The following is a 27,849-nucleotide window of genomic DNA, read 5'->3' as shown; positions in this document are numbered from 1 at the left end:
GGCTCCGGGTGAAGTCCAGAGCATCTCCTGGGGCTGGTGAGAGCTGCCAGGGAGGTTCTGGGATTGGGACAGAGCAGCTGGAGCCCCGGGACCATGCGTCCCCAAAACAGAGTGGGGGGCCTGAGCTCAGGGGGTCCTGTGCTCACTCCCAGAAGTGTGGACAATGCTGTTCCAAGTTTCTGCAGCAGTTGTGGTCCAGAGCAGTGGGGATTTTGGAAGCATGTGATGCTTAGGTGGGTCCCAGTCTCCTGAAGCCAGGCTGGGAATCAAGTCCCACCTTTGTTGAACCTCTGCATTTGCATGGCTAAAGCTCCCCGGAGGGGTTTCAAAGCCAAAGGATCCAAGCTGCCCCGGGTGGATTCTTTGTTTACATTTGAATAGGTGCCTGGCAACTGGTTCAGTCACCTGAGCCTCCCCTCCTGCTCTGTGTCCATCCCTGCCTGTGAGCCCCAGTGCCTCCCGCTCCTGCTGAAACCTGACCTGAGACCAGCTGCTGGTGTTACCCAGGAGAGGTGTTGGATCCAGCCTGTCACAGGTGGGATGGCCGTGGGGTTATGGTTCCCTTCCTTCTTCCCAAGATGCTCTCTGAGGACTCTGGGGACAGGCTGGGATAACTGGGGGTGTTCACCTGGAGAGGAGAAAGCTCTGGGGAGATCTTGGAGCCCTTCCAAAGGCCAAAATGGGGCTCCAAGAGACCTGGAGAGGGACTTTGGACAAGGGCCTGGAGCGATAGGACAGGTGGTGAGTGGCTTCCCACTGTCAGAGGGCAGGGATAGATGGAATATTGGGAAGAAATTGTTCCCTGTGAGGATGCTGAGGCCCTGGCACTGGTTGCCCAGAGAAGCTTGTGGCTGCCCCATCCCTGGAAGTGTTCAGGCCAGGTTAAATGAGGCTTGGAACAACCTGGGATAGTGGAAGGTGTCCCTGCCCATGGAAGGAGGGTGGAACAAAATGACCTTTAAGGCGCCTTCCAACCCAAACCATTCCATGATCTTCTTGAACCTTTGCTAGCTTTATAGCCAGCTTGGCAGGGGAGGTGCCAGAGAAGGGCCTGGCCAGGAAACTTCTGAGATTGACTGAGCTGTGGTTTGTGTTTCAGGTGCAGGCAGGAGCCCTCCTGGCCCCTCAGCCCTTCCTCAGGTGGGTGTGTGGCAGTGGCAGCACTGAAGCTGCCTCTGGTCCTGCAAACCTGGAATAACCCAGTCCTTCAGTCCTGAGGATTTAAACCCTGCCAGCAGAGCTTGGCCCCGGAGAGCCGCCGTCCCCGCTGCTGTTTTCCAGGTTACTGCCTGTCCTCCCCTGACCTCAGGAAGGGGATGTTTCCCAGCAGCAGGAATACAACCACAAGCCTTAAAAATAACCTGCTTTGCTTTCAGGGTTCCTTACAAAATAGGCCACGTTCCTTCTGTTTAATCCCCGGGCACGAGGCGGGAATCGCTGGGAAGGAAAACACAGCCCTCGGTGGATGGAGGTGGATGCAGCCCCCATCCCCCACTGGGGGTATGTAAATAGTGAAGAGAATAAAACTGTGTGTTTGAATGAGCTGGGGAGGTGCAGAGCTGTGATCCGGAGTCAAAGGCAGAAGCTGTCCTAGCCTTTGGGAGCAGCATGGCCCTGGCAATCTCCCAGCTATGGCGTGGGCAGCACGGTCACCCTGACCCCATTTCACAGAGGGGACAGGGTGTCATTTGCCTCTGAGCAGAAGGAAACCTCATTTTTCCCTCTAGATGAGGCAGGAGCAAGGTTTTGGAGGTGGGGAGCAGACATCCATCGGCCTCCCCCTTGGGCCAAGCAGGCTCAGAGGTGCCTGTGACCTGTCCTGTGGGGTGTGGGGACGCGGGGTGCCTGCCTGCACCCTGATGGCTTTGGGTGCCCATGAGATGTGCCAGCACCAGCTGAAGCAGGGCAGGTGCGATTTACTGCTCAGCAGAAGTTTGGCACCATAAACCCAGTCAGGAAAACTGCTGGCATGATCCACCCCAGCTCTGCCATAGCCTTGGACTGGGACCACACAGGGTCATTGTTTAGGGAGGGATCATGTGCTGGATTTTATCCTGGGTGAGAAGGGTGCAAGTGGTCCCCCGTGGTCCCTGGGGGCTCATGTTAGCTCCCCACCAGATGTGTGTGAGCAGGATGTGCCCTGTGATGAGATTCCCAGCTGGAGCAGCACAGGGTATTATTGTTGGGTCCCATCCTGAGCTCAGCGCTCAGTTTTTCCTCTGCCCTCCCTCAGACAGTTTCTATTTAAGTTTTTAGGACTCCAGCCTGGGGAAAATTTGAGCAAGAGCCCAGAATATGGTCCATTACCTCCAAATGACGCTCAGCAGCTTAAAACAGGCCTGGCAAGGGAGACAGCTGAGGAAAACAGTGATGCACCTCGGAAAAGGCACTTTATTCTGTTTACTTCTGCCATACTGGAGTATACAGTGGAATACCATGCTGGCTCCGCTTCTCTGCCCTCCTCTCCGGTTTCACACTGCCCAGGTGAGCTCCAGCCATCCCTCCCTGCCAAGTCCTACCTGTTGTGCAACCCCCCCAGGGCTCGGTGCAACTGGCTTCATGCAGCACACAGCAAGTAGAGAAAGAGCGAGGTGGGTATTTTTCCAAGTGGGTAGGGACTCCTAAATTCCCCTGGCATTGGCCACAGAATATTTTCTGAACCTCTGCTCCAGTGTCTCAGTGTCTCAGTGTCTCGCCTAGCCCTGGGGAATTTGGGCAGCTTCATCCCCAGCCTGATTCAGCACAAGCTGCTCCTCATCCTTCCTCTCTTACCAAGAGCTGTGAAAAGCACCCCTGTGGCGACTGTGCTGCCTTCAGAGGAGCCACCACTGGACCAGCCTGGGTGGCTCTGTGGGGACCAGTGTCATCAGGTGCCCCCCAGCACCGTGGCCTCCATCAGGCTGCCCAAATGAGCGCCCAAAGTCAGCAATTCCCAGCCACGCTTGGGAATTTTGCCTGTCCCCACTTGCTTATGCAATGCCCCTCTCCCGTGCCCAAAGGAGATGTGGAGCTACAAGGTGGGCTGGAGCAGCAGCCCCTGTATCCCCAGGGCCCTCCCGCGCCTCTGGGATGCCAGCTCCCAGGGAGGAGGAGGAGGAGAGCCGGGAGGAGATGGCTGGTGGTGCTGCAGGAGGGGCTGGACGCCCCGGTGGTCTCGTGCCACCGCCCCCGAGCCCTTCACACCCAGTACTGGCTGTTCTTCAGGGGCGGGTTGGAAGTCCGGCAGTACTGGAGGAGCTCGGGGTCTGGAGGTGCCCCAGAGCCCGGGGGCGGGGGACCCGTGCCCTTGCCCTCCAGGCTGGTGACAGTCGTTAGGGGGATGCTCTGGCTGGGGTCTGTCCTGCGGAAGGTCTCGTGCTCTGGCACGGCCCCGTTCTTGGCCTTGGAGCTGGGCGTGCCCTGGACGTGGTGCTTCCCTGTCTTGTTGCGCTTGTGCAGGTAGAAGAGAAGGGGCAAGATGAGAGCCAGCAGGAGGAGAATGAGGCAAATGGGGATGATGATGCTGAACATGTTGGCCTCAATGAAGCTGAGGAAGGTGCCTCCTGCGCTGGGGCTAGTGGTGGCACTGGGGGCCAGCCAGGGAGTGGAGGACATGCCCAGCTCGCTGGCATTGGGGCTGCTCTGTGCTGTGCCATGGGGCACAGGGAGTGAGGGTGCCAGCGGGACTGTCAGCAGGGTGACACCGTAGGATTTTGAGGCATTGTAGGGCTCAATGCCATACTCCAGGGATGCCAGCGCTGGTGGCACCCCAGCAGCCACCAGCTCGAAGACAAAGCTGTCCCTCTGCAGGGGTTGTTGGGTGTCCCCAGCATCCAGCACCTCCAGCCCCACCAGCCCTTGCTCCAGCTCGCTCTGGCTGAAGGTTTCGATCAGAGAGCCGGGCTGTCCTGGATCCCTGGACACCCTGACAAGACGGCTGGCACGGGGCGCCCTGCGGACCTTGAAGACCGGGACGCTCTTGGTGTGGTTGGCCAGCTCACTGGCATCGAGGATGCTGGTGTCCAGGAGGGCTGTGGTGCCTCGGGGCCACAGGCTGCCCGCTCGGGTCTTCACCGCAGCACGGACGGTCACGTTCACCACCCCGCTCCTGTTTCCTGCCCGCGAAATGGCAACGAACTGGAAGTCATCCTCAGAAGACCTGAGGTCACTGAAGGTGAACGTCACCTCCCTGCGATCCAGCTGCTTCTGTGAGAAGCCCCGTGATGGCTTCTGGTTGACTTGCACCTGTCCAAACCTGGGGTCCCTGGTGATCCTGTACAGGACATTGCCTGCCCCTCGTGGTGCGGCACCCAGCAGGTGATGCTGGGACACCGGGGCCCTGTTCAGGTCTTGGGGCACCTCCAGCAGTGCTGGGCTGGCAGTGGTGCTCAGGGCAGGCAGCACCTCGACCTCCAGTGAGGTCTGGATGGGTGGGTGGTGGCCACTGGAGAGCCTTAGGGCTAAGGAGCCTGGGGCACGGCTCCCAGTGGCAACAAACACCACGCGGCCAGCATTGACATCCGCCTGGGTGAAGCGGCTGATGGGCTCCCGTGGCCTGTGTGCGCTGGCCACGTGGCCAGCGAGGGGTCTCTGCAGGACGCTGTACACCATCTCCTGCGGGGCCACCAGTGGGTCTGCCACATCCAGGTACTCCTGTGACAAGGTGACCACGGAGCCTGGTGGGACCTGCAGCACTTCTTGCCGCTTCACCACCCGCGGCGGCGCGGTGCTGCTGGTCACTGTTACGTTGAATGCTTCGGAGATCACCACCCCATCCTGTGGAGGACGGACAGACCGCTGTTCCTGGGGCTGGAGCCAAGCCTTGAAACTGAAGTGGTCTTTGGAGACGCTGTCCCCACCGTGTGCGTACACCAAACGCCTCGCTGCCAGCTCTGACTGCAGGAAAAAGGGCCGCGACTGCTCCAGAGGAACACCGGCCACCAGGAGCTGTCCATGAGTTGGTGGCTCCGTCACCAGGAAGACAACGTCATATCCAGCCCTCTCAGTGACCAGGATTTGGCTCAGGAGGTTGGAGGCATCCAACACCGAGGTGTCAATCTCAGCCTGCTGAGCCCTTGTGAGCTGCAGACCTGGCGAGAAAAGGGATAAGAATCAACTAATGAAAGCTGGTGAGAGTTTGATGCAATGATGGAAGAAGGAATTGGAGGCAGTTTTAGATGTCTGATGTAATGGATCAGCCATGGAAAACAACACATTTATCTTCTTCAGACAACAAGCGCTCCTGAAGAGCTGGGTTGTCCCATGCTTCTCCATCCTACCCTTACCTTCATTTTTCCAAAGCTGAGTCAAGCGCTGGGGACAATTTTCCTCAAAGGAGATCAGGACAAGGAGGATGAAAGAATCTGAGATGGTCGTGGGAGTGACCACACGGAAGCGGATGGCATCTTGGGCCAGCCAGAAGGGCTTGCCTGGCATCTCATGCTGGTAGAAAATCAGCTTGCTGTCCACCTGAAAATTAAAAAAAACCCTTGATCAGCTCCTGTCTTGACTCTGGGATGGAGCAACTGAGCTCTAATTAGGTAAGAAATGGGGATTTTCACTAGCCATGGAGAGCTCATGGTGTTTCTTTACCAGGATGTGAAATTGTGGCTGCCCCATCCCTGGAATTGTTTAAGGCCAGGTTGGACAGGCCTTGGAGCAACCTGGCCTAGTAGAAGGTGTCCCTGTCCCTTGTGGGGGAACAAGGTGACCTTTACTTTCTCTTCCAACCCAAAACACTCTGGGACTCTATGATGTTTCTTCCAGCAATCAGGGGAACTGAGCTTGCTCAGCATCCTCCGAGGGTGAGCATATCACAGCGAACCTTCCAGGGAGGGTAAACCTATGGGTCTCTGAGTGATGGAATGAAATAAGACCCTTGCTGGGCCCTGCAAAATTTGGCCCCACATGAGAAGGGTTTTTTCAGAGCAGGGGTGAAAAAATTGTGCTTGGTTCTTCCCTTCAGCAGCAGCCAGGCTGGCTGGCTCTGCAGCAGGGAGATGGCCTAGGAAAGGGGATTATAGCTCCCTCAGCCTCCCCCAGTGCTAAATCCAAGGCTGTGGCAGCAGCTCTTAATCCCTCTTAGCAGCTGTTGGCAGAGCTGGGAAAGTCACAGCATGGCTGGAGCCTTGTGCTGCCTCCTGCCTGGAATCAGGTGCCCGTGGTGGCACTGGGCTCACACTGGGACCCCCGTGCTGTGGTGGGGGTGATGAAGGGCTGCGTTTGGGGTTCTGAGGGTCTGGAGGAATTGAAATCTCACCTGGGCTTGGGTGAAGTTCCTGATTTCCTCCCCCTGTGAGGTGGTCAGCCTGCCCAGGCGAGGGGCTTGCTCGATGCTGTAGTAGAGAGTGGTGGAACTGGTGGGGCTATTGCTCACTGCCTGCAGGTTCTGGCTGGTGATGGGCTCCAGAGCACCTGGAAAACACATCCAGTATGGATTTCAACCAGTCACCTTGCCACCCACCTGCAACCTCTGCAGGGGCATCTCAGCAGTGCTTGGGCAAGGACAGGAGGCCCAAGGGGGCCCCATTTGAGCTGGGAGGATGGGGAAGGTGCTGGCACCCACCTGGGCAGACAGTGAGGCTCTGCTTCCTGGCCAGGCTGATGACAGGCTCTCTCTGGGCCCTGATGAGGAAGAAGTGCCCGGGAGATAGGTTCTCACCATCCCACAGATCGAAGGCGAAGCCGCCATCCAGGGGTCCTGCAGAGGCCAGAGGAGATGCAGCTCCCCATTAACCCGTCAGGGTTTTGGACCAGGGATGGGGTTGGCATCAGTGTCCCCATTGCCCTTGCAGGGGGCCTGGGGCACCTCAGTCCTGCCCTACCTTGGTGCACGAAGAGGATGAGGCCGCTGTCTATCTGGGCCTGAGTGAACCTCTGGAGCTCGGCGCCGGGCGCTGACCGCAGCACGACCCTCCCGTTGGCCGGGGGCTGGATGGAATAGGTCACCTCCTCTGCCGGGGAGTCCTCGTCCTCGGCGCTCAGGATGTGGGGGCTGAGGACAGCCGTGGCACCTTCCCGCAGCTGGGGGATTGGGAGAGGCTGAAATCCCCTGGGTACCCCGGCACCTCTCCCCTTTTTCCCGTCCCAGCTCAGACCGCTCTGCTGGGTGCCAGAGCACATCCCAGCCCAACAAGGGCGCCTTGTCTGTGTCCTGGGGACGCCTCCATCCTCTGGCCTCTTCCCAGCCCCGCGTCACCGCTGCCGTGTTTGCCAGCACGTGCCACACAGCTGGGTCTGCGCCTCTGCATGGCGTGTGCTGGAGGGCAAGTGTGCCTCAGTTTCCCCAGTTCCTGGGAGTGGAAAAGGGCACGGTGCCCTGGGGCAGGGGCTGTGCCTTTGGGACCTTGCTTTGCAGGGAAGGGGTTTTAGTGGGGCACACAAGCTGCTGTTGGGCACACAATGACCACAAGCAGCCCTGTCTCTCCCTGGCTGGGTGCTTCTCCTTGCTCCTGCTCCTGTCCCACCACCCCCTCACAAGGCTGCAGCAAGGTCTGCTGTCCCAGCAAACCCTCCAGGAATGACAAATATGTGGCTGAGTTCAGAGCCACTGAGGAACTTCCCAGAACTGCTTCCTCCCACCCAGTGGTACTGACCCTCCCGTGGGAACATTGCCAACCCAAAGCCTTGGCATCTCCCATCTCCAGCTGGAGGCAACAATTTTCCCTGCTCGTGACCCTGTGCCACATCTCCATCCTGGCAGACCACAGAGATGAATGTTGTGCTGCCAAACAGGTTCTGCCCACACAGCCCAGGGCTGCCCTTTGCCCTCAGGATGCCTGGAAATCTTGGGGTGCATGGATGGAGCCGTGCCACGGCTCACGTGGGGTGGAGGGGTGGGATGTGCAACATCCCACAGCATCATGAGGCTGGGATCTTGGAAATTTGCATCTTGGGAATCTGCAAGACAACACCCAGGCAGGCGCTGGAGGATGTGCTCTGCTGGATGAGCTCTTTTCTGCTGTTTTCAGCTGGCCTAACCCAAAACATTGCTTGAGTGGGTGTGGGTGCCGACAGAGAAATGAAATCCCTCAGCAGTCCCCACGGGATGGCAGAGGCAGGCTAGAAAACACAGCTTTGCAGAGGCAGGGTGGGGGAAGTGCTGCTGGACACACAGCCGGGACAGGAGCTTCACTGAGTTTTTTGGGCTGCATCCTCTCCCCAGCACCCACAGCAGTTGGAATTGCAATCACACTGGGGGCTTGGAGCCAAAGAAAACTCCCTGTGGGCAAAGCAGGGGGGACTGCCAGCCCCAGGGCACCACGGCCACTGGGGAGGGACAGTCAGAGTGGCTGGAGTGGCTTTGCTCCCGGCCCAGAGCCCGCGCTGCGGGAGCTGACCCATTTCTTCTCCCTGCTCCTCGTCCTCTCTGAATTATTAAAGCCTTCCGCCTGGCTCTGCGCTCGCTCGCTCGGCGCTTTGTGTTTGCTCAGCCTCCGTGTCGCCTCTGCTCGCGGGGAGAGCACGCGGCGAGGCGGCGGAGCAGCGCCGGGAGCGTGGCCGTGCGCTCCAGGGCGGCGGTGGAAGCCTCTTCCTCAGTGGCATCCAGCCATCCTTCCCTCAGATCCAGCCAAAAAAGCTGCTGCTCCTTCCCAAGAGGCTCCACTTTGGGGTCTAGACCCAGCCTGTTGTCCCTCGGCATCCCTGGAAACCTTTGTGCAATCCCTCTCCCGGGCCCGGCCTGACCTTTAAACACTGAAGTCATCCCTCAGCAGAGCACAAACAGCAGGGCCGGGCCTCTCCCCTCACTCCCGTTGGGGGAAGGAAGCCATTCCCAGCTCCAGAGCTCCTCTGGGCTGCTGTGATCACTCTTCCCGGGGTGCTAAGGGATTCCCATGGAAAGGCAAATTGCTGCCTCAAAGTTTATTTTTAGGAGCTTCTTCTGTCTTTTCAGCCTTATTCTTAGCATGATGGCTGAGGGGAAGGGAAGGCCATGCTTACACTGGATGTCTGGAGTGGGGAAAAGGGGCTTGCATGGGCCCAGCAGCTGAGGGGTCAACTTCTCCCTGAGTTTTAACCCAGGTGAGGCAGATCTACAAAAAGGATTTAGTCAGAAGCTTCCTGGGCTGGAGGGGGAAGCTGGGGCAGGCACAGAGCTAGGGCTGGGTGATACCTCCCAAACTTTGCTGATATCACTCATAATGGCTGTCTCTGAGGCAAGGCAGGGCAGCCCCTTCCCTGTGGGCATCTTCTCCAGAGTCCAGGCTCCCAGAACCCTTCCCAAGGCAACTGTGTGGTGATCCTCATGGAACAGAAAGCTTTCCATCTGCCAGTCTGGGAAATTCGGCATAGTGAAGGTAGGTGCAGGGGGGTGGGGGGGATAATTGTGCTTCCGTGTTTTCAGCTAAATTAATTTCTGGAATTTTTGCATTAGTGACCCCAAATGGGACAGGGAGGTGTCGGAAGCAGAAGGTGGGAGTTCAGCAGCAGGTGAGACCTCTTCCCTTCTGCCGTTTTCTGGGGTGGACGTAAAGAGAGGTGTGAAAGCTGCCCAGGTGATTGAGTAATTCCAGCCTGTGTGGGTGAAACGTGGGCAAGCTGCTCCCGGAGCCGCCCGGAGGGGCAGCGGAGGCACTGCCGCCGTGGCAGCGCCGGGCCCGCGGGGCGATGCTCCCACCTCGCGGCCGGTCCCCGCAGCGGCGGGGCGGGACGGGCACAGCTCCGCTCCCCGCCTCCTGCACGGCCGGGAGCAGCTCCTCCTTCCCCGTTCCCCGCCTCTGGGCGGCAGCCCGGCTCCGCCGAGCCGCGGCTCCCCGAGGAGGGAGCAGGGGGTGCCCGCGGCGGCCCAGCCTTACCTGCAAACCCGCGTTGACCTTCAGCCGCGGCGCCTTGGTGCTGCGCGGCAGGATGCTGATGAACAGAGTCCGGGGATGGCTCTGTCGGGATACCTCGGTGGCGTTGGCCAGGATGGTGAAACTGTCAGTGAGGGATCGCGGACCATCCTGCCTGTACTGGATCTGCTGGTTCTCCACCTGCGGGGCAAGGGCCAGGTGATCCTCCATGGAGGACACAGGGCCCTCTGAGGAGGTGACCCTGGACCATCCTGGGAGGATGATGGCAACCCACCACAAACTGAGGGGCAGCCCTGCGGGTTCTCTGTGGGAAGCAGGCCTGGAGCCCACCACGGGTGCTCTGCCCGCATCTCCACCCCGTACCCCTTGTCCCGTGTCTGGGGTTGCAGAGCAAACCCATCACCCCAAACGCCTCCATCCCTTCTGATGGGGAGAAGACTCCTGCAGCCCTCCCCAACCTCCCAGTGTGGCTGGGGGCTGGAGAGCACCCCGGGCTGTCCCCAAACCCTCGAGAAAGCAGCCTGGAGGGCAGGTGGGTGCCGTGGGTGCCATACCTCACTCCAGGTGAAGCTGTGCAGCCCGCCCTGCTCGGGCCGCTGGCTGCTCAGGAGGGTGCCAAACCGGGGGGGCTCGAGCACCCTGAACTCCACGCCGAGAGTTGGGTAGTAGGCGTTGGGAATGCGGAGGATGCTCGAGGAGATAGCGGCAGAGCCACCTCCTGGCACCGTGATGTTGTGGACATCCAAGGGGACGGTGATGGGCAGCACAACCAGGCTGACCACCACCCCCTCCAGAGGGTCTGCACTGCGGGCGGTGACGTCCAGGACAAACTGGTCACGCTCCTCGTTGTGCTTGGAGTGGAGGTAGAGGACTCTGCCACTGTTGATGTCCTCCTGGGTGAAGGACTGGATGGGGTCCAGGCTGGGCTGCTCGTTCACGTCCTGGCTGTGCTGAAGCATTGCCAGGAAGCCAGAGGATGGGGGGTTGATCACCATGTAGACTATGTCTTGGGAAGGTATTTCTTCGTGGGTCACCTGGGAATGTGGGGGAGATGAGGCATGAGTGGGAGGGCTGGTAACTGAGGCTGGGCTGCCCACAGCCCACCTGCTGTGCTATCAATCCCTCAAAGCCTTGCTGTGGGATGGACTGCAAGAACCACCTTACTGAAGCCATGCCTGAAACCCTCTCTCTCTGCACCCCAGGCAAAGCCTGAGAAAGGCCTTGGCTCTGAGCAGGTGGGAATAAAATGGAGTCCCATGGGTGACCATCCTGGTTTGGTGGCCAGGGAAGTCATGCAGGTATGGGGAATGACTAGAGAAGGGGATACTCACCATTAAGTCCTCCTCCTTTATCCCAGCCGCTTCCCCCTGGAAAACATAGATCTCCTTGTGGTTGACTATGCTCAGGGGGCTGGGATGGGTGTCCAAGAACACACTGATGGCCAGTGTGTCCTCTACTGCCACCTCATTTGCTTCTACAGTGAACTGGAGCTCATCCCGGGTGTTCCTGCTCCCATTGTGGTGGTAGGAGATCTCTCCTGCCAGCAGGTCCCTCTGGGAGAAGGCCATGACTGGCTGCTCCCCTCTCAGCACGGTCCCCCACCTTGGAGGGGTGGTTATTAGGAACCGTATCTCTTCATCTGACCTGATGTCCATGTTGGTTTCCAGGCTGAGGACAGAGGAGTCAATGCTCCCTTGGGTGCCCTGGTGGATGACCAGACCAGTGTTGTTGACTATTTTGATGTAGGGGTCTGATGCCTGCACTTCCAGGAGGGCTGTGGTTTGGTGGAGGCCATCCGAGACCTGTAGCTGGATCCAGCCCCGGTCAGCCCCAGAATGGACAAAGAGGATCTTCTTCTTCCTCAAGTCATCCTGTGTGAATCGATAGACCTGGTGGCTTCTGTCATCGACAGACACAATGCTGCCAAATAAGATGTCCTTCCTGGTCAGCACCAGCTGCGCGTCGGAGAAGCCGGAGTCCTTGTCAGTGAAGGCAATGTGGTCAGTGGTCAGCAGGTGCTGCCCGTTGCGCACCACGTTGAAGACTCTGTTCACTGCCCGGACAGGGCTGTGGTCATTGACGGGTTGGATGGAGACCCTGAAAACGCCCCTCACCTCCTCGGCCTCAGACTCGGCGCTGCCCTCACCCTGCCTGATGGCTACGAAGGGGATGTCATCCTCCAGTGTCTCGGAGTCATCGTGCTGGTACAGCAACCGGCGCTGGAGGATGTCGTCGTTGGTGAACTCCGTGATCTCCTCTCTGGAGGCCCAGCCGTGGGACGCAGCCCAGGCCAGCCTCCCATGCGCTGGCCCCTCAATCACCTCATAGACGTAGTCCATGCTGTTCACACTCTGCACAAACAAGTGATCCTTGGAGATGACGGCCTGCCCACCTTCCAGCACGGTCAGGAGCACGTTGGTCAAATTTGGTGCATCGGGGTCCCCACCAATGCTGATTCTGTAGGTATAGACGGGCGAGTGCTGCTCACCAGCGTGGACACGGAACTGGAAGAAGTCCTCAGCTTGCTGGGAGTTCCTGATGGTCACGCTGTAGCTCAGGCGGTTGTCCTGCAGGTCCTCTTCAGTAAATCCAAAGCCTTCAGTCAGCCTGTTGCCAAGCAGCTCCAGGTTTCCCTTTTTGGGTGCCTGGATGATCACGTAGTGGAAGGGAACTGGGGCAGAGTTTGGATCTTCCAGCATTGCCTCCAGCTCCTTGCTGGTGATGTTTCTGTGCCGCTTATTCTTCATCTGGAGGGGAGCCATGGTCCTCATCTTAATGGTGGCTCTTTTAATCCTTATGAGGAAGGTGTTGTTTGGCAAGAGCTTCTGCCCCACCTGGACTTTGAATCTTACCTCCTCCACACTGTCTTCCAGACGGTGCTCCGAGTCTGTGCTAAAATACTGGATGCGCCCTTGCTCCAGGTCTTGTTGGTGGAAGGACTCAACTTTTTTCCATTCCCCTCCCATGCTCCCTTGCTTCTGGACCTCACCATACTTGAGAGGCTCCGTGAGGACATACAGGATGGAGACCCGCTGTTCCACAGCGTTCGTCTCCACGGACAGGTTGGCTGTGGTGATGCGTGTGGCCCCACCTTGGGAGAGGGAGAGGCCGGTGTTATTGAGCAGGCGGATGTCAGGATTGATGGCCAGGATCCTCAGGGTGGCAATGGGGCTTGGGATGGTGCCATCACTCACCTGCAAGGTGAGCTGTAAGTTTGTCCCACCCTGGTGCACATAGACTACGTTGCCAGCTTCCAGGTCCCTGCAGGAGAACTCTTCAATGGGCACTCCAGGGTGGAAGTCTAGCTCCACATAACCCTCCTCCACCTGCTGACCGTGCAGCTGGAATTCGAGGTCATCGCAGGACGAGTCATCATCCAGGACCTGCAGGATGTCCGTGGTCAGGTGTTTCCGTGTGTGCCTCAGGATTGTCATGTGGTTCCCACGGGGAAAGATCACCTGTGGGGCATCGTTGACAGGGTTGATCATGATGGGCAGCAGGTACACCTGCCCCTGCCGTAGGCACTCTGGGACCCCTTGCTGGGTGGTCACCGTCACCTCCAGCATCAGCTGGTCCATGGGCCCTTCGGAGCCATCGTGGATGTACCTGACTTTCCGATTCACAATGTCTAACAAGGTGAACTTCCTTCTGCTCCTGGACCCGGGAATGTCCAGCTCCAGTTGGCCATGCCTGGGGTCACTGGTGATGCTGAAGAGGATTTGGGACTGACGGATGTTGGCCACGCTCAAGTCTACCGTAGGCTGGGCGTGCTTCCACTCCAGGTAGGCCATGCCCCCTTCAGAGACGACGAGGGGGCTGACGTGCAGCAGCCTGCTGATGTTGGCAAAGGCAGGTGGGAAGCTGCTGTCGGGCCGGCACGGTTCCACCACCAGGCCTGGTGCTCCGGAAAAGCCATTTGGAGGTGGGGAAGTAGATGCCTCATCCTGCTCATATACCTCCTCATAGTCCCAGTAGTGGTCCTGCTTCCCACAGCCTGCTGTAATGTCCTTTGTGATCACAGCATCCTGCAGGCTCCTCCTCTGCAGGTTTATCCGGAGGTCCTCCAAGCAGCCAACAAACGAGTGGTTGCTCATGGTCCACAACGAGATGAAAGCAAGATGGTGCTCCCTCAGCCTTTGCAGAGCTTTTTCATCCATACCTCCAATGAAGAGGTTTCCCTGAAGGTCCAGGTAGTTGTTGATGCCCCGGTTGGATGTGGATGAAGCATAGTAATCAATCAGTATCTCAAACTTGTGGATGTCCGTGTGGACTTTGACGTAGTGCTGCTGCTCGTCGCTGATGAAGACGTTGTTGTGCAGGACGATGATGCCGTTCCCCTTCTCCACAAACCCTCGCAGGCGCCCGTTGGAGATCTCCAGGTAGAAGAAGTCATTCTCCAGCCCTGCGTGGTAGATGAGGGGTGCCTGGGTGATGCTCGTCGTTATCACAAACTCGATGGTCGCTTCCTGCCTTGCGTCCCATGTGGGAAAAGCAATGTAGGAGTGTGGCCCCGGGAACCCAAATGGGTCCTCAGGCTCTGCAGAGAACTGTGTGCTGCACCCTTCCTGGACATGGTGGAAGGTCTTGGAGCTGCCATCAGCAGACAGATGGGAGAGGACATCCAGGCCATTGAATGTCACCAAGTGAAGGCAACCCCTGAAGGGAGGGCTGGCCTCAGCAAGGTACGGCAGGTCCAGCCTGCCTGTCCCGCCGGCATAGAGGCCATACTGGATGTCCAGCTCCCTTGCTGGCCCTGCGATGTCTGTGGAGCTGTTGAAGTGGCCATCGATGGTCAGCGTCATCCTGCCATCTTCCACCAGCAGCTCCACATTGTGCACTGCCAGGTTATCGAGCTGCAGCCCTGCTGGGGACTGCAAGGTCACCTCCTCCAAGCCCAGCTGCAGCCTGGCCTGCAAAGACACAAAATCCTCAGCTCAAGTGGGACCTCTCCACCTTCCAGTAACACCTGTTGAAGCATGAACCCACACCCAGGTGCTCGCAAGGGTTTTGGTCCCTTGGTTCACTCCTCCACCTCTGGATGTGCTTCTTCTTCATCCTCCCCATGGACCTGCCCTCTTTGTCCTGCTCCCTGAACTTCTCTCCTTTTTCACTCATTCTCAGCAAACCCCAGTCTCAGGGCTGGGGTCCTCCATCCTCCATCCTCCATCATTGGACTTTTCCTCTCCCCTCACAGAGCAGCCCTGCCAGATGCTGGCTCCTCCTTCCCTGCTCTGTCTTGCCCACTGCCCTCCCTCCTTGCAACCTGGGCTGCTTCCAGCCCTTTCCCTGGAACTGGCAGGGGAAATAGCAGGCTTTGCTCCTCATGGGCAGCAGCCTGGAGCCTGCCTAAGTAGAGGGTTAGCTGGTGAAACACATGGTCTGCAGTAAGGACACCTCTGGCCAGTGGCTAGCTTGCTCTTCTGCTTTGGTTTAATGTGGTTGGTAGCCCGGCCCAGGCTGCAGGAGAGGCAGGATGTGTGCCTCGGATGCTCCCTGCTCTTTTCCTTCATGGTGGATGCCAACACCATAACCACAACAGGGAATTTTATTGCTCTGTCTTGATTGCTTCCCATGTTCCAGCTGGGACAAGGGAGATCTCTTCTTTCCCTGGATCCTCTTGTCTCACCTCCTCACAGCTGAGGGTGCTGTGCAGCGTGTCTGACCACGCAATGCACATGGGGTGCCAGTGTCAGGGTGTCCCTGTGACCACCCCCAGCATCACCCAGGCAGTGGGTGAGGAGCTTCCCCAGCAGGAGCCTGTTTCTCTGTATTTAACCAAATCTTCCAAGGCTTCCACTCTCCTCTTGGTGTTCCCTGCCAGGGGTCCTGGCAGCTGAGCTGCCCCTTCATCCTCTCACTGGATGAAGCCACGACACGGACACCCCAGCCCGGGGAGAGGACGGGGTGCTGGGGTGCTGACCTGCAGGCGGCCGGCTTGCAGCTGGAGCAGGAGGTGGTCGGGCTGGCCGGCAGCCAGGAAGAGCAGCCCATTGCCCTGGCTGGTGAACAGCTGCAGGTGGAGCCGCACCGTGCGCGAGGCGTCCGCCAGAGGCATCTCCACGAAGCTGTCCCCAAAGAAAGAGGCTGGGGAGAGAAGGCAGAAAGGTCAGGCAGGGAAGGACACCTCCTGCAAGCCCCGTCCAGGTGGGTGCTGTGATTGTGGAGTCTCCCGAGCCCATCCATCAGCCCTTCCCTTGTTTGCCATCTGACAGGTTGCTGGAGTCCAGCAGCCTAAAAAGACCCTTGGGGGAGTCTGTTTTTCTGATTTGCCTAAACAAATCCTAGAAGGGCTTGAGTTGGAAGGAAACTTAAAGCTCATCTAGTCCAAGTCCCCTGCTACGGTCAGGGACATTTTCCACTAGCCCAGGTTGCTCCAAGCCCTGTCCAACCTGGCCTTGAACACTTCCAGGGATGGGGCAGCCAGAGCTTCTCTGGGCAATCTGTGCCAGGGCCTCAGCACCTTCTGGTTAAAGGAGTTGTGTTTCTCCTCAGTTCTGGAGAAATAAAAATGCGTGCAAATGATCCATAGGTGGATGAGAGAGTGGATGGAAACCTCGGCTCAAAGTAGACGCCTGGAGATGCATTTGGAACGTGTTCAACAACCAGTATGCATCAGCCCTGGAGGACTCAGCTCAGTGGCATGTGGTCATGAGATGACAGACTGTGTCACAGGGCAGAGGCAGGGGAGTGCAGGATTAAGGGTACAGGGAGTGGCCAGGATTAATTTTAGAGTGCTTTTAGTTTTTAGCTGACTCAATGCATGCATGTGCATCTCACACATGTTAAATGTGTGTGGCTGGGCCGTGCAGCCACCCATCCTGCTTGGCTCCAGCTCAGCCTGTGGCAAAACTCTGTGCTTAAGCATAAACACTCCAGCCCTGTAAGCTGGAAATGTTTGGGGAGGATATGTCAGGGATGGGGGCAAATGCACATTTTCAGTCCATATGTAGTCACAGGCTCTGCTGGAGTTTATATGTGTGAAGCTTTCCTGCTGTGCTTTACTAAAGCACTTATCAGATCCACCCAGCTGCTGACCTACACTTAGGTTTTCCCAGATCTGTCTTGCTGAACAAGAATAGGAATTTGGTTTTCAAGGTCCCAGCCCCTGATCTCTTTTGCAGGAGGCAGGGGTGGATGTTGGACGCTGGGGTTACACCAATCTTCTGCACAGCGAGTTCTGGGTACACATCTGCTTCCCTGGATGCATTTTCCTCTTGCCCAAATTTCTGTGGGATGACCAAGGTGGGAATGGGCAATGCAGGCTTTGCTCACAGGGTGGTGCAGTAAGTGAAAACAACCCAGCAAATGAAAACACAACCCGGCAGGACAGCCACAGTCACTGAGGCACTTGGAAGGAGACAGAGATCATCTGTAGAGGTGATGGCAGAAGCTGGTGCAGCAGGGACAGAGTTGGAGCACTCTGTTTTAGATTTTCCCATTTTCTTCAGAGCAGAGCCCTGCAGTGCCATGCATGGAGGAAGCTCTGGTGAACCCTTTGGGAATGGGGAGACCTCCTTGTCCAGGACACCACAAAAAATCATTTCCTGCCACTGGCAGCAGAAGAAAGTGCCTCAGTTTTCCCCTGTGGTCTGGGAGGATGACGTGGGTGTTGCGAGGACCATCACCCCACCCGTTGTGGACAGGGAGGAAATGGCACCATGGAAATATCTGGCCTTTGCTGTAACACCAAGCCCTTTGCCCAGCCCAGGGCAAGGCTGTCAGGGTGCCTGCTCATTCCCTGGCCCTCGTGCCTGCTGCTGGCATGGGGCACTTTGGCTTCCTTGTCCTCCTCAGCCCAGCCAGTGACTCAGAGGAGCTGTGCTGTTCTCTGCAGGGCTCTGTCCTTCCCTGACCTGCTCCCTCCTTCCCATGGTCCCAGCAGAGCCAGCCTTGCCCAGTGGCCAGGGCTGGTGGGTGCTGGGGCTCTCAGCACTGCCCTGTCCTGTAGCTTGGTGATCAGGAATGACGTGACACAGTGGAAAAGGGAATTTTCCTGTCCCTCCTTGCACAACCACAGGCACACGTGTGTGCACATGCTGTCCCCAGAGATATCTGTGTACGCTGTGTGCTGGCTCCTGACGAGATTCCCTGTGCACGCTCCATGCTCCAGCTCCCACTGGGATTTTGCTACATTTTAGTGGCTTTCCCTAATTCAAAAATGTTTTTCAGATGGGTACTGAGTGGCTGCTCTCATGGGGAGGGAAAGCTTGGCTGGGCTGGACCCACCAGCAGCTCCCATGCCCGCCCAGGGGCCGGGCAGTGTCTCGCTGTGGGTGCTGGGGATGAGGGTTTGGGGCTGCTCCAGCAAGACCAGCTTGTTTCCAGTGTGCCAGGGGGCACCAGCTCTTGCAGGCAGCACATTTTGTCCTGCCTTCACTCTGCCAAAGCTGCCAGAAATGTTTTCCTTCTTCTCTCATAAAATACTAATAATAAAAAGCTCCCAGAGGTGCGGATGCCTAGGGGAGTGGTGCTGTTTGTTGGGGAGGAGGGAGGACCCTTGCCCACATCCAGGAGGCGCTGGAATTCTTCTCCGGCAGCAGAGGCAGTTACTGCTGTTTCTCTTCCCAAATTCCTGCTTTATTTCAGGGCCACTCTCCTCCTCCCTCATCAGCCCAGCCAGGATGTGAAGCCACTTGGCCTGTGACATTTCACTTTCACAAGGGACCGGCAGCTTCTCACCTCTATGTCCCCTCTTTCTTGCCCTCCACTTTGGAAAAGACACAGAAAACATGGATTTTTTTTTTTTTTTTTCCGAATGCATTTTGCTCTGGAGGAGCCTCCATAGGACAGGTGCTCCATCCTGGTCCATCACTTGGAGCAAGGAGGGGATTCCAGACACCCATCCCCATCTCTGGGCAGGCTCAGGTGAGATCCTGGGATCATCCCATGAGGATGAGTTCCCATGCCCCACAAGCACCTATCTCAAGTGATCTAAGGATGCCATGCTCATACCATAGGAGTGCCGTGCCCCCCATCCCTGGATGCAGATTCCCCAAGGGGCCCCTCCTCTCCTGCCAAGGGGGAGCAAGAGGTCCCCACGTCCCCGCCACGGGTTGGAGTGGACACCCCGGATGTCCCACTCACCCCGGGTAAAAACAATTGACATTCCCAGCTTGCTGCGTCCCACAGGAAATCACCATCGTGCCTTGCCAAGCCGATTGAAAGGCGTTGACGAGGCGAGAGGAGCCTCTGTCACAGTTTCCGAGCAGCCAGCCAGCAGCCAGCAGATTATAGACTGCAGTGTCGCTTGCGTTTTGGGGTTGTTTTCTTTTTTTTTTTTTTTTTTCATTGAAAAAAACAAGGAGATGAGCCAAAGGCTGTAAGGAGGGGTCTGGGAGCGAGGCCCCGGGAGGTGAACAGCGAGGGCTCTGTGCGAGCCGGCCTGCCCCGGCCGCCGGCCACGCGCCGGCTCCGGACGCTTTGGCCTTCTTCCTTCTTGCCCTGCTCCTCAGGCTGAAACCACGGCTGGTTCGGCCTCTCCAGCAGCTCGTTTGCTCGTGTTCAGGGAATTTCCGACTGGGGGAGCAGGAGAAGAGCCTGGGGGGGACCCCATCTGCTCAGGGGGCTCTAGGCTGGGGGCTCTCCGAGTGTCCGGGGCTCAGCGAGGCTGCTCTGGGCTCTCCTTTGTGTTTTAACACGCATCTTTCAGCACAAAAACTTCTCCCACCTCCTTCCCAGCACGTAGGAGGTTGAAGGAGCCAGCTCCAGGCCCAGGCGAGGGGAAGGACTGGAAAGCTCGGCTGGGAGAGGACCGGCACGGGGCACACAGGGTGTGCACCCACGGCCCCGTGGGTGGGTGGTGGGTGCTGACTCGGGAAGCTCAGCTCGGAGAGGACCGGCACGGGGCACACAGGGTGTTCACAGCAGGGACACGGCCCCGTGGGTGGGTGGTGGGTGCTGCCCTGCCCCACGGCTCCCAGCCCAGCAGGACAGCCAGCTGCACTTTGGGGGCGCAGGAGGAGCAGCAGCGGGGTACAGCCGAGCCCCTGAGGGGCTGCAGGGTCCCCCACGGCTCCGGCCACAGGAGGACGATGAGGCTGAGGAGGAAGGAGCGGAGCAAACCCTGCCCGGGGATAGGGGCGTGGAGCCGGGGAGGGGCTGGATGCTCAACAAGGCTCCATTCAGGCTGCGGTGGGGCAGGTGGGGGCCGGGGCCGGCTGTGTTTGCAGGGAGGGGACTGGAATTCATTAAAGCAGCTCTTTAATGACCGCAGCGGTGCCAGGAGAGCCCCGTGCAGGAACACGCGACCCCCCTGAAAGGCTCCCTGTGTTCGCAGCCGCTTCCCATCCCGGCCACACCGCTTTTCCAACGCTGGAAAAACAGGCGGGGAGTGAAAGCTCCTTGTTGCCCGAACAGCCCCGGGCTTGTGCAGCCAGCGGTGCAGCCCAGCCCGCCGGCTGCCCTCCTTCCTGCCCGCTCCCCGTGCCAGCCAGCGGCCCCTGTGCCCCGCTGTGCGGGCTGGGGGCTGCCCGAGGGCAGCCTGCTGCTCTCTTCTCCGCAGCCCCAGGAGCTGGGTTGGAGGCCCTCGGAGTTGCTGGGGCTTGGTTTTGTTTATGAAACTTAAGGTAGTGAGGTCAAACCCCTCCGTGCTGCACCCCCATCCGCCGTGCAGCAGGAGGGGCTGGGGGATGTGAACACCGGAGAGATTGGGGGGATGTGAACACGGCAGGGGTTCAGGGGAATGCCAGCACCAGGGGGGCTGGACCTTGGGAGCACTGGAGGGGCTCGGGGGTGGCTGCCCAGCCCTGGGGATGCTGCTCAGCAGCTCGATCCCCTCCTGTTCCCCCCAAAATGTGTGCTCAAGGCTCCCGTCCCACTCCCAGCACAGGCAGGGTGGGCAGGACCGGCGCCGTGGGTGGTCCTGGGGGCTCAGGTCCCTTGTCCCCAGCCCGGCTGGGATGCCCAATGGAACCTGTAACCAAGCCCCGGAGCTGGAGCTGTGCCCCTGTCCCCACACAGGGTGGAGTGGCCATGGGCAGAAGGGATCCTATGAGCTTTAGGAGAAAGGCTTCATTATGTTCCACATTCCCTTCGTTTTACGGTGTGGTTTTATTTATGGCCAGGGAAGGAAATGAGCAGCCTGTGAGAGGTTAAGGCAAACACGGCACCCTCAGCTTTGGCTGGGGCTTTGCTGGGGGAACAAATGGGGGGCTGCTGCCTTCAGACGTGCCCTGAGACCTGAGCTGAGCACCCATCCAGGTCTCCACAACAAAGAAACCCAAGTGCAATGGAGATGAGCTGGGTTTAGCCTACAGCAAGGGCATTCAAACCCAGCAGGGATCATACCACAGTCCTCTTGTGCCTGCCCCAGGAAAGCCTGGGGTTCTGCCTCAATATTTATGGGATGGGGTGTCATGGGCACAGATCCATCCCTGCTCTGATAGCTCCTGGCACGCAGGAGGACTTTTTCTTTTATCCCCAGTCCCAGTGATTCCAATGACTGCTGCTCCCACATCCTGAGCCAGGGCTGTGTGTGCTTTTCCAGCCCCGGCAATGGGAATGAGTGCTCCGGTTCTCGCCTCCCATCCTCCATCTGGCCCTCCCTCACGGCGGGGCTCCCAGGGGCTGGCGCTTTCCAGGAGTGCTGGCCAGCAGAGATTGCTGGAAAGCAGCACCCACAAAACCAGAAAAGCTGTGCCTGGTCGCCTTTCCCGGTCTGCTGACCACCAGAAGTGCCATCACCCTTGTTTTGAGTGTGGGAGGAGAGTCCTGGCCGGGGTGCTTTGCTTCGCCCCCATCCCACCCGGGTGGCCTCTGGCTGCACCACGCTGCTTTGAACCCCTCCTCCTGTGTTTATTCCTTCAGTTCCTCTCCCCCGTTCCCCGGCCAGCTGCTCTCCGCTCGCCTTCCCCAGCCTGACAGCTTTGGGGAAAAACAGCCTTTTTACAGCCCACGGACTCTGGGGTCAGGGGAAAACCTGAAAACATGCCCTCTGCTACCTCTGCTGTCTGGGAGGGGACTGGTTGTACCTTTGTACCTTCCCATGTCCTGCCAGTCCCCAAGCCCTGCCCAGCGCCTGTGCCTGCTCCTGCCTGCCTTCCCTGCCTGATGGAGCAGCGTTTGGAGCTGTGATAGCTGGAGGCCACAGAGCGGGGTCCAGGAGGCTTGGCTAGAGCTCCAGAGCTCCATCGCTTATCCAGCATGGTTTTACGATGATTCAAGCACAGCCCTAAAGCTGATGGTATTTCCTGAGCTCTCCTGCTCGGCCAGATGCAGAGCCATGGAGGGGAGGGAACCAGCATGAAGACCCCCACGAAGGTCACGGTGCTTTTGGGAAAAGCTGGGGAGAGTGCCCCTGGAGCAGCCCCACAGCCTGGCAGGAGCAGGAGCAGGGGTGAAGAGCTTTTAACGATGTGTGGCTCAATGGCTCCGGAGGGACTGAAGGAATAAGCCCAAGCTGGAAGCAGTTTGGAGTGTTTGCCCTGGGAAGTGAAGCGGGCGGAGAAAGTGGGAGGATTTGGGGAAGCAAGAGGCTCAATGGGGCTTTTGTGCCGTCCCCTGCAGCGTGACTCAGGCTCCCGCAGGCTCCCGCTGCCAGGAGAAGCTGGCCTGGAAATACTGTATCAGCCCCAGAGGACGTGGTTTCCAAACCATTCGAAGTCGGGTTTTGTTCTATTTTTTCTGCCTTTTTCTCTCTCCCAAGCCCTCTTCCCCTGTCTCACAGGCTGGCAGGTTTTCCAGCTCCACCCTGCATGTCCTGGCACCCGCTGCCACTTGTGTATCCTACCCGGCTTCTTCCCACCCAGTGAAGGAAAAGATTGCAGAGCTGCAGGAGGGCATGTGGTGGCACAGGAGGGGACAATCCCAGCCAGCCCCGTGCTGGAGGATCTTGGAGGAGTTGGGCACATCCCACCTGCAGATCCCTGAGCCCCATCCCTGCCTGTCCAGCAGAGCCAGTGCCTGTTCCCAAGCTCATCTCCGGGCCCAGTGAGGGGAAGGAGCTGGCGGGGGGAGTGGGGGAGCCAGGCCAGGGGATGCTCACAGACATGCCTGGAAGGGCTCGGTGTTACCGGAGAGATCCTGCCTGCTGTCAACAAACAGCCCGCGGCCGCCGCCGGAGAGGGGCCGGCTGCACCGCCCGGGCTCTGATGCTTCCCAGCCCCGCTGGTGTCGAGTGGCTCCTGACGTGCCAGACGGGGGGAGTTATCAGCCAAAACTGCGGGGGAAGAATGAGCACGAGAGGGAGTGTTGAAACCTTGCCAGAAGATACCTGCTTGCATTAATTGCAGCATCCAGCGCTCAGGGATGGGGAAATGTATCAACAGGGATGGTAAACGTGCAATTGCGGTGTAAAAATGTGTACATTGGGGTGATTCGGCTTTAAGGCAAGCAGCCACAGCACCCTGCACCCCACAGGGCACCAAGGACCACGGCCAGGATGAGCTTTTGGTGATGCTGAGTGCTGTGGGGGGCAGAGAAAAGCGTCTCCACGGACAGAGATGGGGGTTTGCAGTGTGGATGGGGGAAAAGAGGGGATATTTTTTGCTCCTCTGGGGCTGACATGATAAACTTTCTGCAAGGAGCATTAGTATTTTCTTTTTCCCCTCTTTCTAGAGCTGAAAGCTCTGCCTTCTCCTGTCCTCTTCTCTCCTCTCCTGTCCTTTCTTCTCCCCTCGTCCTTCCAGAGATCCCCCTCCCTGCCCTGCCTTGCCTGCCCTCCCCACTCCTGCTATCCCCTGACTTTTCCATCCATGAGAAACACCCGCGGGGGTGATGTTTACACAGAAAATAAATGCCTGCTCTATTTGTAGCACGGGGGGAGGCCCGGCTGGCGGGGGGGCTGTGGGGGTGTGGAAGCTGGTGCTCACATCCCCTCCCAGGGCTGCGGGGCTTGCTCAGCCACATCCACCTCGGGCCAAGAGACTTCCCTCTCTTCTCCCAAGCTCCCAGAGGAAATGACCCTGGTGGGCTCAGAAATTTCTGTGGGGTGGGATGCTGAAAACCTTGAAGCCCTTCTGAAGCCCAGCAAGGAGGCTGGGAAAGGGAATGGGAAATTCCTGCTGCCTGCCCCTCTCTCTGCCAGCGCTGCACCACGCCAGGGGTGTGAGATGGTTGAGGATGGGGAGCACCCCACGACTGGGGATGGCACCAGGAGCAGCTGGCGACTCCAAACCCTCCCATCCCTCGCCTGCCTGCAGCAAAGAGGAAAAACAACTTCCAGAAAGCCAAGAACTGGGCAAAAGTAGCAGCAGGGATTCACAGGGCCATCCCAAGCTGACTCATCGCTCAGGAGGGCTCCTTCCCCAGCCAGTGAGTCATGGTGATGGATCCATGCAGCTTCTCTGTCTCCTTGTCTGGGAGGCACGTGATGGGCCCGGCCACCTCCAAACCATGCTGTTTGCCCCACGACTCTGTCCACTCCCAGCAGTTTTTGGCAGTACCCAGCCTTGTCAGGGCTGCTTTGGGGCTGTCAGGCAGCCAAGGCGGCCCCTGGGCACAGGGCAGCTCCCAGAGGCACTGCCCGGCCCACGCGCCATGGGCGGCACAGCCCGGCAAGAGGGATGGAAAACGGGAATTTATCACCCTCCTGGACCCACAGCTCAGGGCACAAACATCTCCCACCCCACCCTGATGCCAGCTGAGAGGCTCTGTTTGGTCTGTCCTGAGGGTAAAGGATGGGTAATGGGTGACAAATCATGCATGGTCCCTATCCTGGGGCTGGGAAGAGCTACAGCAGTCCTGCCCCTATGGATTTTAGCCTGGCTTTGCAGATCCCAGCGCTGCCCCGACTCCCAGCTCTGCTTTGCAAAGCAGAGGCTTTCTGAAAGGTTCTTTGACTTCACAGAATGTATTTGGGATATGCTTCATAGAATATATTCATATTCTATCAATACAACAGACTAAAAATTATCCTCATATAACAATAGCTAACAATATTCTGTTATATTTGCCAATATATTATATTGGCAATATATATTACCAATATATTATATTAGTAAATTCAACCTCCCCTTTTTTGGTCTATTTAGCTCAGGAAAGGTCTGAGGGGTTTCCCATGCCAGTGCAGCATGGCAATGTCCAAGCAAACACAGGGCACGATGGAGACAGCTCAGGAAGGGCTGGTTTGGGAATGAGGGAGCTCTGATGGACACCAGGGCTTTGGAGACACAGCGTGGTGAAGGGGCTGGTGGCAAAGGAGCCTCAGGATGCCCAGCTGAGAGCTGGGAAGGGCACAGGAGTTTCTAGGAGTCTGCCAGCTGAAGGCTGGGGGTGATGCTCACACTCAGGCTTCCCAAAAAGGAGAAAACCGAGCCCAGCACCTGGAAAGGGCCAGGGGAGCCGAGGCTGGGCTGGGCCAACGCCTGTTGTGAACACTCTGTGCTTGGAGCTTTATTTAGGCACGCAGGCTCCCGCCTCCCAGGCCCTGTTCCTGTCCAGCCTTCAACCTGACGTGAGCTCCTCGGGGTGAGCTTAACCCTGTCCTGCAGCCCTGCAGGAATGCACTTATTATATTTTTGCCCACAGGCCTCTGTTGCTAAATATAAGAGTGAGACAAGAATATTCCTCCCTGATTCCCACGATACCAGTTTGCGTTCTCCCCCCTTTTCAGCATTTTTCCTGTTCTTTCCCATCAGCTGGAAACTTTTCGAGCTGCTCTGAGCTATGACCTTAAAGCATGTGGTGAGACCATAAAAAAGAAAGTTTGAATAAATCAGTCAGATTTCCAAAAGTGGAGGAAAGGAAGCGCCGAGGTGGCTCCGTGGAGCTGAGGAACCTGGAGAGAGCAGCAGGGATCCCGGGGGACACCCCGGGGCAGACACTGCTCCCTATCCATGGGCAGGGATCCTGGACATGCCAGTATCCCACTGCCTCCCCAGGACCCCTCACTGACCCTAAGTCTGCCTAAACTTTGGAGGGTGTCACATTTTTGGCACCCACTTGCTGAAATCTTGGGGTGAACGCTGCTCACAGGGAGTCCACACATCCGATTCTCTCCTCTCCCCCCACTCCAAACCTCCAGTAGCAGGAATTTTGGGGAAGGGGAGCCCAGCCCGTGGGTGACCTCACTGGGAACCAGAGAGGAGCCAGGCTGTCGAAAAACAGTTTATTAAAGCTTCACACTCTGATGTCAAGAGGACAAGCTCTGTGAGTGTTTCTTCTTTTTGATATAATCCTGTATTTGATGAAGTGCATGATGACTCTTCCCATGCTGGGCTGGGCAGGAAGGCCCGGGTTCCTGAACCTCAGCTTGGAGGGAACACAAAACACAGGCTTCACCCCCAAAAACCTCAGCCCGCTGCTCGTGGCTCTCCCTGATGGGGACACGGGGATGTCCCACGGTGGGCAGCCCATGGGACCAGCTGGGATGAGTGCTGCTGGGCTCAGCAGGGATGTTCTCAGCTGCAGGGGGCTGGTGGGAAGCTGCTGCCCAGGCCCAGGGTCACAGCTGGCACATCTGTTTAGCCCACTGCAGAAACAGTCCCCTGCATTTGAAAATGGGGGTAAACCCCCTTTTCCTCCCCAGCCCCATGTGTTGACCAGGGAGGTGCTCACTGATCCCCAGAGCCGTGTCACAGCCATGGGGGGACTCACCTGGGGCCAGTCTGGGGGTGTAAGTGAAAGCCATGGGGGTTTTGGGGTTTTCTGGGGGTTTCTCCAGCCCCTTCACCATGAAAGAGTTTGGGACTGCCAGGGCAGCCCTCAGACCCACCCTGGACACTGCACAAGCAACAGATCCATGTGGGGAAATCCCATCCCGGGATGGAAAGGTCAGGGCTGGGAGGAAGGAGACCACTCTGTTCATTAACAAAAGGGATTTTTTTCCACTCAGCTTGCCAGGCACCCTCCTATTTTGGTGCACGACAAAAAATAGAAAGAACAAGGCCTAAGGTAATGAAAGGAGTATGTCCCAAAGGCCATCTGCTCTCTGGGAGGGAACAGGGACAGCAAGAGACCAACAACAGCCCTGCAGGTGCTGAGGGCAAGGATGGGCTCCGGCATCATCCTCCTCATTGCACTGGCACGGGCTGGGATGCAGAGGATGGTTAGGAAGCAAAAGACCGGAGGTTTTCAGTAATTCCTTTGGGAACTGCTGAGAGCAAGCTCCTGCCTCACTGCTGGTCCGAGTCCTGGTCCCTGGGGGGAAGTTTGGGGAAGAGACACTGCCCAGTGAAATGATATATCAATTTTGGGGTGAGTTAGGGAAAGTGTAAGTAAGTGCTTTTGAAATGCCCCTCACGTTCAAAGCTGCAGGTGCTGCTGATGCAGTGCAGTGCCCAGTCAGACCCCAGGCACAACCTGGAGGGTCAGACCCGTCCCAGGGGAACGAGACCCGTCCAGAGCCGCCAGGGGAGGGAGCAGGGAGGGAGCAGGGAGGGACGGCTGGCAGGATGCCGAGGCTGGACACACATCGGTGACAAGAGCTGGATGGGCAAACTTAGCTGCTCTATGGAGAAAACTGGGTATAAATCCCGCACCGCTGTCCCGCCGGAGCTGCCGTGCCCAGCGCTGACCCTGTGCCAGCCCCGTGCCACCACCGGAGGGACCCTGGCCCCAGCTGGTCCCGCTGCCCGTCACCCCCGGCGTGGTCCCACAGCCCTGCTGGGGCTGTGCTGGTGGGAGAGGTGAGCCGCTCACCGCCCGCCCGCCCCGGGCCGGCAGCCACCAGGCCGGGAGAGCCCCGGGAGGTGCCACCCCGCCGCTGCTCCTTCCTGCCGAGCCCCCGCGATGGAGAGGGGCTGCCCTCGCACGAGGCTGCCGTGGCGAGGCCAAACATGGGCAGGGAGGGCTGGCGAGCTCCGTCTCCCCGGCGCCGGGCTCGGCGGGGCAGCCGCGGTGCTTTCCCCCGCCGCTGCCCCCGGCTCCGAGCCGCGTCCCGCACGGAGCACGCACCGTGTGCCCTGCGGGAAGCGCCCGGCCGGGCACCCAGCGCCGGCTCGGCACCCGCTCGTGGGTCCCCCGCGTCCCCAGCGCTCCCGGGAGCGGCGATATCCCGCAGGATCCCACCCCTCCTGCGGGCTGGGCTGCGGACGGACTCACCTCCGGCCGGGGGTCCCGCGCTGAGGGGCTGGGGGCGGCGGGCCAGCAGCAGCAGCAGCAGCAGCAGCAGCTCGGCGGCGATGCCACCTCGGGCACCCAT

At 58.5% G+C, this 27,849-nt stretch overlaps 1 protein-coding gene across 1 annotated transcript; it reads right to left on the bottom strand.

Annotated features, from left to right (window-relative positions):
• Nucleotides 1-3,127: 3,127 nt before the first annotated feature.
• On the bottom strand, nt 3,128-27,849 carry CSPG4 (chondroitin sulfate proteoglycan 4). Its single transcript, XM_031505769.2, has 10 exons — nt 27,750-27,849; nt 15,691-15,854; nt 11,102-14,680; nt 10,325-10,804; nt 9,774-9,950; nt 6,804-7,002; nt 6,545-6,679; nt 6,239-6,393; nt 5,265-5,448; nt 3,128-5,069 (listed from the first exon to the last, which is right to left on the bottom strand). Exons 1-10 carry the CDS (start codon nt 27,847-27,849, stop codon nt 3,178-3,180), a joined length of 7,065 nt encoding a protein of 2,354 aa, XP_031361629.2. The 3' UTR covers nt 3,128-3,177.

This window comes from Lonchura striata, chromosome 11, assembly GCF_046129695.1.
Source record: "Lonchura striata isolate bLonStr1 chromosome 11, bLonStr1.mat, whole genome shotgun sequence".
NCBI classification, from domain to species: domain Eukaryota; kingdom Metazoa; phylum Chordata; class Aves; order Passeriformes; family Estrildidae; genus Lonchura; species Lonchura striata.
This window is presented reverse-complemented; position numbering and strand designations above follow the sequence as displayed.

Excerpts from the sequence above, each read along its gene's own strand:
- CSPG4 (XM_031505769.2), bottom strand. The coding sequence starts at position 27,849 with ATGGGTGCCCGAGGTGGCATCGCCGCCGAGCTGCTGCTGCTGCTGCTG. Across the intron at positions 15,855-27,749 it reads CGCGGGACCCCCGGCCGGAG|CCTCTTTCTTTGGGGACAGC; the intron begins GTGAGTCCGTCC and ends TTCTCTCCCCAG. Across the intron at positions 5,070-5,264 it reads TCAGCTTTGGAAAAATGAAG|GTCTGCAGCTCACAAGGGCT; the intron begins GTAAGGGTAGGA and ends TTTTCTCGCCAG.